Source organism: Pelecanus crispus, chromosome W (assembly GCF_030463565.1).
Source record: "Pelecanus crispus isolate bPelCri1 chromosome W, bPelCri1.pri, whole genome shotgun sequence".
NCBI classification, from domain to species: Eukaryota; Metazoa; Chordata; class Aves; order Pelecaniformes; family Pelecanidae; genus Pelecanus; species Pelecanus crispus.
The window spans coordinates 246,409-257,914 of NC_134675.1; the positions used below are offsets into that span (position 1 = coordinate 246,409).

General features: G+C 46.9%; 1 protein-coding gene across 1 annotated transcript; it reads left to right on the forward strand.

Annotated features, from left to right (window-relative positions):
- The first annotated feature begins 254 nt into the window (after positions 1-254).
- LOC142596559 (ankyrin repeat family A protein 2-like) lies at positions 255-1,795 on the forward strand. The gene is made up of 5 exons (XM_075725743.1): positions 255-354; positions 735-832; positions 1,009-1,125; positions 1,536-1,602; positions 1,695-1,795. The coding sequence occupies exons 1-5, from the start codon at positions 255-257 to the stop codon at positions 1,793-1,795; spliced, it is 483 nt and encodes a 160-aa protein (XP_075581858.1).
- The last annotated feature ends 9,711 nt before the right edge of the window (positions 1,796-11,506 follow it).

Below are 11,506 nucleotides of genomic sequence, written 5' to 3' on the forward strand. Positions count from 1 at the left end.
GTAGCCGAGTCTATATACTTTGTAATGAGTTGTGTATATGGAAAGCAAATCAATCCTGAAATGTCAGTGATGGTTAAAAATGCTTATTATGGTGCTATGATAAGCATGGGATTTTTTAAAATATTTAGATATAAAAAAATTAATTCCAACTTAACTATTTCAATTAGCCACTTGTTAAAAAAAATTATTTTTCCTTCTTCCAGCTGCACTAAAAGTAAACCTTAATTGTTTCCACAAAACACTATATTGATTACATGAACTTTGGGGTGAATGGAGTTATACTATCTATACTGGTTTACAAGCTAATTCTTTACAAGATTGTGTGGCTCACTATTGAAAAAAGCACTTTCTACAGTATAACACAGAACGTATTTCTTTATTTTTCAAGCAACCCTTCTCTTCTTTCCAAAGATAAAGCCCAGATTACAGACAACTTGTAACATTTCTGAGTAAAAACAGAGCTTGATTTATAGAGCTTAAAAAAAAACAAACCCACACAACACCAAACCCCTAAATTTTACTTTGGCCAGTTGTATTTTTTCTTTAATTTTTTTCTTGGACAAGGATATTTGCACCACCACTGGGATAGAATTTTGGTTTTAAAGTTAAGATGAGAATGACTTTTAGGTAGTGGTACATCAGTCCATTCACAGTGGATATGTCAATGCATTTTACCAGCTCATACAGTGGATCAGTGAAAGGGATTACTAAATTGTATATTTTTCTTTAAACAGAAAATGTAATCAATCATAAGGATGAAGAAGAATTTAGTCCTCTGATGTGGGCTGCAGCTCATGGCAAGATAGCAGCAGTGGAATTTCTCCTCCAGAATGTAAGGAAAAGACCACGCTTAATTTTAAAAGTCTTGATTTACTTTTTAGTTCATTTTGCCTTCCTAAGTTTGTCAATGCTGCTATATGTTTAAAAGTTTTAAAGTTCTGTATGAAACCTCACTTTAAAAAAGCATGGTTCATTTGGTTTTGGGGTTTTTTTTTTTTATTATTTCAGGGTGCAGATCCTCAGATTTTGGGGAAAGGGTGTGAAAGTGCCCTCTCACTGGCTTGCAGTACAGATATTGTCAAAATGCTGCTTGACTGTGGAGTTGATGTCAATGAGTATGACTGGGTAAGTCTCCAGCTTGAATCTACATCAGTGTGCACTTTGGTCAGAAATTTGAAACAGGGCACAGCACTGGCTTGGGTTTGAAAATTGTTCTACTTCTGAAATATCTGAGATTTTCAAAACTTGCATAGGATGCTCTTTGACAGTGTAAGAGAAATTGGCCCTACTAGTTCTGACTTCTTGGTTAAAAAGAGAGTGGGAGTAACACTGAGCCCTTATTAGAAGGGTGAGCTTACAGTCTAAACAGTAGACAAAAAAAGATGGAAGTTGTGAAGAATCAGAACTGAGAACCTGATTTTTATAAAACCTGTGAAGTCTCTTACTGATACATAGAAGTATACTGGTGTGTTAAGGAATTACAATTGCAGACTGCTCAATCATTAAGTGTCTAAGGCTTTTCCCTGCTTTTGCAGAATGGAGGCACACCTCTACTACATGCAGTGCATGGGAACCATGTGAAATGTGTAAAAATTCTTCTTGGTAAGCAGATTGTCCAAACTGAATTATCAGCAATGATGTACTACCAATTCTTATTGTCAGAAATGTAAGTTTTCCTTTCCTATTTTACACAGAAAGTGGTGCTGATCCAACTATTCAAACAGATGCTGGCTATAATTCCATGCATTTAGCTGTAGCCTTGGGCTATCGGAGTGGTGAGTATCGCAAATCATAGAATATCTTGAGTTGGAAGGGACCCATAAGGATCATCAAGTCCAACTCCCTGCTCCTCACAGGACTACCTAACACTAAACCATATGAATAAGAGCGTTGTCCAGGCGCTCCTTGAACTCTGACAGGCTTGGTGCTGTGACCACTTCCCTGGGGAGCCTGTTCCAGTGACTGACCACCCTCTCAGTGAAGAACCTTTTCCTAATGTCCAATCTGAACTTCCCCTGATGCAGCTTCATTCCATTTCCTCGTGTCCTATCACTGGTCACCAGAGAGAGGAGATCAGCACCTCCCCCTCTGCTGCCCCCCTTGAGGAAGTTGTAGACTGCGATGGGGTCACCCCTCAGCCTTCTCTTCTCCAAGCTGAACAAACCAAGTGACCTCAGCCACACCTCATAAGTCTTGCCCTTGAGACCTTTCACCATCTTGGTCTCCCGCCTCTGGACACACTTGCCGTGGCTTAGCCCCAGCCAGCATCTAAGCACCACGCAACCGCTCACTCACTCCCCCTACCCTGATGGGATGGGGGAGAGAATCGGAAGAGTAAGAGTGAGAAAAACTCCTGGGCTGAGATAAGAACAGTTTAATAATTGAAATAAAATAAAGTAAAATAGTAGTAGTAATAATAATAGTAATAATAATAGTAATAATAATATAGAAAGCAAGTGATGCACAATGCAATTGCTCACCACCCACCAACCAATACCCAGCCAGTCCCCGAGCAGCGATCACTGCCCCCCAGCCAACCCCCCCCAGTTTATATACTGAGCATGACGCCATATGGTATGGAATGTCCCTTTGGTCAGTTTGGATCAACTATCCTGGCTGTGCCCTCTCCCAGCTTCTTGCTGGCATAGCACGGGAAGCTGAAAAGTCCTTGACTAGCATGAGCAGTACTTAGCAACAACTAAACCATCAGCGTGTTATCAGCATTCTTCTCATACAAAATCCAAACCACAGCACTATGCCAGCTACTAGGAAGAAAATTAACTCTATCCCAGCCAAAACCAGGACAACACTCTAATAGTTTGATGTCCTCCTTAAATTGAGGCACCCAAAACTGCACACAGTACTCGAGGTGAGGCTGCACCAGTGCAGTGTAGAGTTGGGACAGTCACCTCCCTCGACCGGCTAGCTATGCTGTGCTTGATGCACCCCAGGACCCGGTTGGCCCTTTTGGCTGCCAGGGCACACTGTTGACTCATATTCAACTTGCCATCAACCCAAACCCCCAGATCTCTTTCCATTGGGCTGTTCTCCAGCTTCTCATCCCCCAATTTGTACGTATACCCAGGTTTACCCCATCCCAGGTGCAGAATCCAGCACTTGCTCTTGTTAAATTTCATGTGATTGGTGATTGCCCAGCTCTCTAGTCTGTCCAGATCTCTCTGTAAGGCCTATCTACCCTCGAGGGAGTCCACAGCTCCTCCTAGTTCAGTATCATTGGCAAACTTACTTAATGTACATTCGATTCCTGCGTCCAGATCATTTATAAAAACAGTAAAGAGCACTGGCCCTAAAATTGAGCCCTGGGGAACTCCACTGGTGACTGGCTGCCAGCCTGATGTAACCCCATTTACTATAACTCTTTGAGCCCGACCTGTCAGCCAATTGCTCACCCATTGTCTAGCTGTGTGCTGGACATTTTGTCCAGAAGGATACTGTGAGAGACCATATGAAAAGCTTTGCTAAAATCCAAAAAAACCACATCTACTGGCTTCCCTTGGTCAACTAGATGGGTGACCTTGTCATAAAAGGAAATTAAGTTAGTTAAACGGGACTTTCCCCTTGTGAACCTGTGCTGGCTGTGACCAGTGACTGCATTGTCTCTCAAGTGTTTTTCAGTAACTCCCAGAATGACCTTCTCCATAATTTTACCAGGCACTCAAGTGAGACTGACAGGCCTGTAATTACCAGGTTCTTCCTTCTTACCCTTCTTGAAAACTGGGACAACATTTGCCAGCTTCCAGTCAACTGGGACCTCTCCAGACTCCCAAGACTGCTGAAAAATAATGGAGAGAGGTCCTGTGATAACATTGGACATCTCTGTCAGTACCCTGGGATGAATCCTATCGGGCCCCATAGCCTTATGTGCATCCAGCTGGAGCAGCAAGTCTTGAATAACTTCAGAGTTGGCTGGGAGTTTGTCATCCGCCCAGTCACGATCTTCCAACACAGGGCTCCAGGGGTCCCAGAGCCCATCATCGGCATTAAAGACAGAGGTGAAGAAGGCATTAAGTGTCTCCGCTTTGTCTACGTCCTTATTTGTAAGGTGACTGACCTCATCAAGCAATGGACCAATGTTATCTCTGATCCTCCTTTTGCTGTGAACATATTTTAAAAAGCCCTTTTTGTTGTCCTTCACAGTGGTGGTCAGCTTGAATTCTAGTCAAGCTTTGGCTGCACAAATTTTCTCCCTACATTGGCAAACAGCATCTCTGTAGTCCTCCCGTGTCGCCTGTCCTTGCTTCCAATGTCCATACACTTACTTTTTCTGCCTAAGTTCTAGAAGATCCCTGCTCAGCCAAGCCGGCCTTCTGCCTGGCTTGCTTGACTTCCGACACTTTGGAATTGCCTGCTCCTGTGCTCTTAAGAGATGGCTCTTAAAAAGTGACCAGCATTCATGGACCCCAATACCTTCAAAAGCAGATTCCCAGGGGACCTTACTAACTAGCTCCTTCAGCTGCCCGAAGTCTGCTCTCCCCATATCCAGGGTCGAAGTTTTGCTGGCAGTTTTTCTCCTATCATCGTCAATGTTTTGAAACTCAACTACTTTGTGATCACTGTGACCAAGGCAGCCACCAATCACCACTTTGCCCACGAGTCCCTCTCTGTTTACAAATAACAAATCCAGGAGGGCACCTTTCCTAGTTGGCTTCCTTAGTACCTGCACCAAGAAGTTATCTTTGACGTGCTTCAGGAATTTCCTGGACCTGTTTGTGTCTGCTGTATGATATTCCCAGTTGACATCTGGGAAGTTACAATCACCCACTCTTTGATTTTTATTTTTACTGCTCCTTGTTTATGTAGCTGCACTAATGGCCTAGTAGAGTTTTTGCAGCTGTAAGAAGGTACCTGTCCAAAAAGCATTATACACCTAAATGTATCAGCCCAAAATGTAAATGTATCAGCTGATGTGCGGCAGCTCTGGCAAAGCGTGGGCAGGGACAGGAGTGACGGCAGCCAAACCCCCCACATATAAAAGCAGCCCCCAGGGAGCACGAGCGACCAGGAGCGCAGCGAACAGGACGGGCAAACAGGGTGTGGTGCGTCAGAAGGGCGTGGCACGTCAGTTTGCGCGGGCAGGGCGAGCAGGGAAGGCCAAGTGCCCCCCTCCTAGTTCCAAAGGGAAACTCAGGCAGCGCTCATCGTCCGCCCAGGAGAACACCTGGCAGCTGTGGTTACCACCCACCCGAAAGCCTCTGCCAGAAGGAATGCGGCGACCCAGCCGGAGCTCCCGCACAAACATGCAGCCATCCAGGTTGCCGGCTGCGGGGAGTGCCTGAGCCTGTTGCTCATACCGGAGCTCAGCGGAGATGGCAAATGTCTTGGCTGTGACCAGGGAGATGATCTCCTCAGCCTGGTGGCAGAGCTGAAGGAGGAGGTGGAAAGGCTGAGGAGTATCAGGGAGTGTGAGAGGGAAATAGACTGGTGGAGCCGCACCCGACTGTCCCTGGGGCCAGGGCAGCAGGTGGAGGCCCCACAAGGAGCGGAGGATCCCCTACCATCTTGCCGGCAAGCAGAAGGAGGGGACCTAAGAGATGGGGGGGAATGGAAACAGGTCCCTGCCCAGGGTGGCAGGCGAATCCCCTCCCGGCCTCCCTCACCTTCCCAGCTGCCCCTACACAACAGATACGGGGCTCTGGGAGTTGAGGGCCAGTCAAGCGGGGAGGGAGGTGAAGGCGAAGGTCCAGCCAGGGGGTTGCCGAGGGCCAGTCAGTCAACCTCACGGATTACGACTGCCCCTGTTAAGAAAAAAAGGAGGGTAATTGTGGTGGGTGATTCCCTCCTGCGGGGAGCTGAGGGCCCAATCTGCCGTCCGGACCCATCCCACAGGGAAGTCTGCTGCCTCCCTGGGGCCCAGCTTAGGGATGTTACTAGGAAACTCCCCGACCTCGTGAGGCCCTCCGATTATTACCCGTTGCTGGTTGTACAGGTTGGCAGTGATGAGATTACAGAGAGAAGTCCTAAAGCAATGAAGAGGGACGTCAGGGCACTTCTTCCCCAAGCCTGGAGCGTTGCATGGGGTTGTTGTGACCCAAGTGCAGGACCCGGCAATTGGCCTTGTTGAATCTCATACAGTTGGCCTCGGCCCATCGATCCAGCCTGTCCAGGTCCCTCTGCGGGGCGATCCTACCCTCCAGCAGATCGACACTCCCACCCAGTTTGGTGTCATCTGCAAGCTTACTGAGGGTGCACTCAATCCCCTCATCCAGATCATTGATAAAGATATTAAACAACGCTGGCCCCAAAACAGAGCCCTGGGGAACACCACTCGTGACCGGCTGCCAACTGGACTTAACTCCATTCACCACTACTCTCTGGGCTCGGCCACCCAAACAGTTTTTTACCCAGCGAAGACTACACCCATCCAAGCCATGAGCTGCCAGCTTCCCAAGGAGAATCCTGTGGGAGACGGTGTCAAAGGCTTTGCTGAAGTCCAGGTAGATGACGTCCACAGCCTTTCCATCATCTACCAGGTGGGTCACCAGGTCATAAAAGGAGATGAGGTTGGTCAAGCAGGACCTGCCTTTCATGAACCCATGCTGGCTGGGCCTGATCCCCTGGTTGACCTGCACTTGCCTCTTGAGTTCACTCAATATGAACTGCTCCATAATCTTTCCCGGCACCGAGGTCAGGCTGACAGGCCTGTAGTTCCCCGGGTCCTCCTTCTGGCCCTTCTTGTAGATGGGTGTTACATTGGCAAGCCTCCAGTCATCAGGGACCTCCCCTGTTAACCAGGACTGCTGATAGACGACGGAAAGTGGCTTGGTGAGCTCCTCTGCCAGCTCCCTCAGTACTCTCGGGTGGATCCCAACTGGCCCCATAGACTTGTGAGCATCCAGGTGGTATAGCAGGTCGTTAACTGCTTCCTCCTGGACTATGGGGGCTCCATTCTGGTCCCTGTCCCTGTCTTCCAGCTCAGGGGGCTGAAGACCCTGGGGATAACTGGTCTGACTAATAAAGACTGAGGCAAAGAAGGCATTAAGTACCTCAGCCTTTTCCTTGTCCTCGGTGACAATGTTCCCCCCCCATATCCAGGAAAGGATGGAGATCCTCCTTGGCTCTCCTTTTATTGTTGATGTACTTATAAAAGCATTTGTTATTATCTTTTACAACAGTGGCCAGATTGAGTTCTTGCTGGGCTTTTGCTTTTCTGATTTCCTCCCTGCATGACCTAATAAGATCCCTGGACTCCTCCTGATTTGCCCGCCCCTTCTTCCAAAGGTGGTAGACTCTCCTTTTTTCCCTGAGTCCCAGCAAAAGCTCCCTGTTCAGCCAGGCCGGTCGTCTTCCCTGCCAGTTGGTCTTACGGCACACGGGGACAGCCCACTCCTGCGCCCTTAAGACTTCCTTCTTGAAGGAGGCCCAGCCTTCCTGGACCCCTTTGCCTTTCAGGACTGCCTCCCAAGGGACTTTCCCAACCAGTGTCCTGAACAGGCCAAAGTCTGCCCTCCGGAAGTCCATGGTAACAGTTTTGCTGCCCCTCCTCTTTACATCGCCCAGAATCGAGAACTCTATCATATCGTGGTCGCTAAGCCCAAGACGGCCTCTGACCACGACATCTCCCACAAGCCCTTCTCTGTTTGTAAACAGCAGGTCAAGCGAGGCACCTCCCCCTCAATGATCTTGATCATTGATCAAGATCCTTGATCAATGATTTGATGCTGGGAAGAACAGAGTTCTAAAAAAGTGGCAAAACAAAAACAGTGAGAAAATATGCCAGGAAGAGCAGGAATCACTTAACTCCCCCAAAAATGAACCCAAAACAACAAAACAAAGAAAATGCATGTATGGCAGCAGAGGAAGCAGTTAGAAGAGGAGTTCTGATGTACCAGTGAGAAGAGAATGGTAATGTTTAGATTAAACAGATTGCTGTGCTATAGAAGACCAATAAGTGTTTTATACTGAACAGCAACAACCCCCTGTTCACTAGAAAGTACATCTTGCAGGCCTTGAGAGTGTTTCTATTTGAGATCTGTGGTTGTAGATACAGTATTATCTATGCCCTAACCACTAGGTTAACTGTAATAAGATTTAGGGTATCTTTGTTTTCTGTCAATGTCATTCTCTGTTGGGATGTTGCAATGATAATATGGATTTAAATAATGATTTTTTTAAAGGACAAGAAGAATGTCCAACCCAGTCTTACTTAAAACTTACTATTATAAATTTGGTCTAAAGGACAGTAATGGTATATAGACCTTTAAGTACCAAATGCAGAATTTACAGGTTTTGAATGAGCATCCAGTAGACCTGTAAAAACCTTAAGGCAGATCATATCAGTGCTTAGGTAAGCATCTGTCAGCATGACCCTTTTCTGGTTGGAAATATAAAAAATGAAGTGTTTTTAACCTCTGAAGTGAGGCTTTGTAACTTCCAATAGTAAATACTTTGCACTTTTAAGTTAGAGCAAATGCTTTCCTTTAATAAGCTCTTCATTCGGACTAACTGTTCTGGAAACAAGTATATATTTTAACTTTGGATATTGTGGACTTTGGTTTCTAGAACTGTTCATGTAGTGGGCTTCCTGTCTGATAAATATTTTCTGATGGTGATCATTATTCATCAAATTTGTGGGGTATTCCAAGTGTTACAGAAATCGTGAACATACTGACTATGAGGGGTGCAGCTGTGCAAGTAAACTGAATGAGGATGTCTTTATAAAAGGTTTGATTTCCTTTTTTATATATGCTTCTTTTGGATCGAACTGAAGAAAAATGTAGAAAGATAGTTTTTGATACAATAGGATCTTGTTTAGTATATTTTAAACATGGAAGATCTGTCTTCCTGAAGGTCAAAGAAAGTGTACCCCCCCGATGAATACGACTGGCAAACTGGTAACAAGGGACGAGGAGAAGGCTGAGGTACTCAACAACTGTTTTGCTTCCATTTTCACTGGCAATCTCTCTTCCCACACCTCTCGAGTGGATGGACCTTAAGGCAGGGACTGGGGGAGCAAAGTCCTCCCACTGATGAGATGCATCTGTCACAAATGCAGGTTTGTGAATCCTGCTGATTATGTCAATTTGTTCTGAATGAGTGACTTTACACAGTTTGATTTAGTAGCAGTTTAGAATTTACTTGTGGCAAATTGAAGGATTTGACTGTAACATTTTAATAGCACTCAGGCATCAGTGATTAACAGAGTGATTAGACAAAATTGATCAAAACAGTGACTTAGTTACAGTTTCCAAGATGGCAAGGTTCACTCTATTACTACGTGGAAGCGCATAAAGGAAAATTCAGTTACACTGAGTTGGAATGATTCACAGAGAGATAGTGTATGCAGGGGATAAGGAGGACCCTCCCGTTGAGTCACGAGGTTCAGAACAGACCCCCTTGCTTTCTAAACTCCTTCTCAGGGAGGAGTCTGGGTGCGGCTGGGTCCAATCTTAGTCTCAGACTTGGTCAACAGTTTATAGGAATAAGGATAATGCAGCAGTATAAGACTCGGTTTGAAATTAAATGGTACATCTGCAGACTACTTAAACTGATTCACACCTGCATACACACAGACATGAATACATATATATCTGGTATACCTGTTAAAAATTCCCCTCGAGTTCAGTGAAATACTCACATCAAATGTCTTGGCATTTCTCAGCGGGCGAGGGTTGAGCCTCGAGGAGTGAAGGGTTTCAGCCCAGGCTCCACTGTCGGTCTTCGGCAATGGATCTCTGGTTGTAGCAAACTTTCAGAGTTTGCTGGCTCTGAGAGGCGCCCTGCTCAGAGGGAGGTGCTGGTGCAGCCCGCACCAGTCCAGGAGAGCTCCAAGGGCCTCACTTAGGACTGCTGTTTATAGGATTGTGAGGTGATTGGCTTTAGTCATTGTAAATCTCCATCCGAGCCACAATCCGGGTCAATAATTACTGCTCTGTTTCAAAGCTGTCAGGGGTAACGTGATTGTTCTCACTCCCTGCTTCAACCATGTAAGAGTTTCTGATAAGGACAAGGCTGTTCTCCGCTTCAACCATGTAGGAGTTTCTGGTACAATTAAGGGGCACCTAACTGACCAACTCACTACACAAGGTCGCGGTCTGGCAGGAATTCCTGAGGTCGTAAAGCAGTTGAAGAGAGAAAAGGTGTGTGGAGGGGATGCACCACCAGAGCATCCCAGAGTCCTGAGGGAACTGGCTGATGCAGTTGCCAAACCACTCTCCATGATATTTGAAAAGTCATGGCAGTCAGGTGAAGTCCCCAGTGACTGGAAGAAGGGGAAACATGGCACCTATTTGTAAAATGGGTAGAAAGGAGGACCCTGGGAACTACCGACCTGTCAGCCTCACCTCTGTGCCTGGGAAGATCATGGAACAGATCCTCCTAGAAGCTATGCTCAAGCACATGGAGGACAGGGAGGTGATTCGACACAGCCAGCACGGATTCAGCAAGGGCAAGTCCTGCCTGACCAACCTAGTGGCCTTCTATGATGGAGTGATTACATCAGTGGACAAGGGAAAAGCAATGGATGTCATCTATCTGGACTTCTGTAAGGCCTTTGATACAGTCCCCCACACAACATCCTTCTCTCTAAATAGGGGAGATATGGATTTGATGGGTGGACTGTTTGGTGGATATGAATTGGTTGGATGGTCGCATCCAGAGGGTAGTGGTCAATGGCTCAATGTCCGGATGGAGATCAGTGGCGAGTGGTGTCCCTCAGGGGTCCGTATTGGGACCAGTGCTGTTTAATATCTTCATTGATGACACAGACAGTGGGATCGAGTGCACCCTCAGCAAGTTTGCAGATGACACCAAGCTGAGTGGTGCGGTTGACACACCTGAGGGACAGGATGCCATCCAGAGGGACCTGGACAAGCTCGAGAAGTGAGCCCATGGGAACTTCATGAGTTTCAACAAGGCCAAGGGCAAGGTCCTGCACCTGGGACGGGGCAATCCCTGGTATCAATACAGGCTGGGGGATGAAGGGATTGAGAGCAGCCCTGCGGAGAAGGACTTGGGGGTACTGGTGGATGAAAAGCTGGACATGAGGCAACAATGTGCACTTCCAGCCCAGAAAGCCAACCGTATCCTGGGCTGCATCAAAAGAAGCGTGGCCAGCAGGTCGAGGGAGGTGATTTTGCCCCTCAACTCCGCTCTGGTGAGACCTCACCTGGAGTAGTGTATTGTCCTGGTTTCGGCTGGAATAGAGTTAATTTTCTTCCTAGTAGCTGGCATAGTGCTGTGGTTTGGATTTTGTATGAGAAGAATGCTGGTAACATGCTGATGTTTTTAGTTGTTGCTGAGTACTGCTTATGCCAGTCAAGGACTTTTCAGCTTCCCATGCTCTGCCAGGGGCACAAGAAGCTGGGAGGGGGCACAGCCAGAACAGTTGATCCAAACTGCCCCAAGGGCTATTCCATACCATATGGCGTCATGCTCAGTACAGAAACTGGGGGGGGGTTGGTTGGGGAGCAGCGATCGCTGCTCGGGAACTCTCTGGGTATCGGTCGGCGGGTGGTGAGCAATTGCATTGTGCATCACTTGCTTTGTA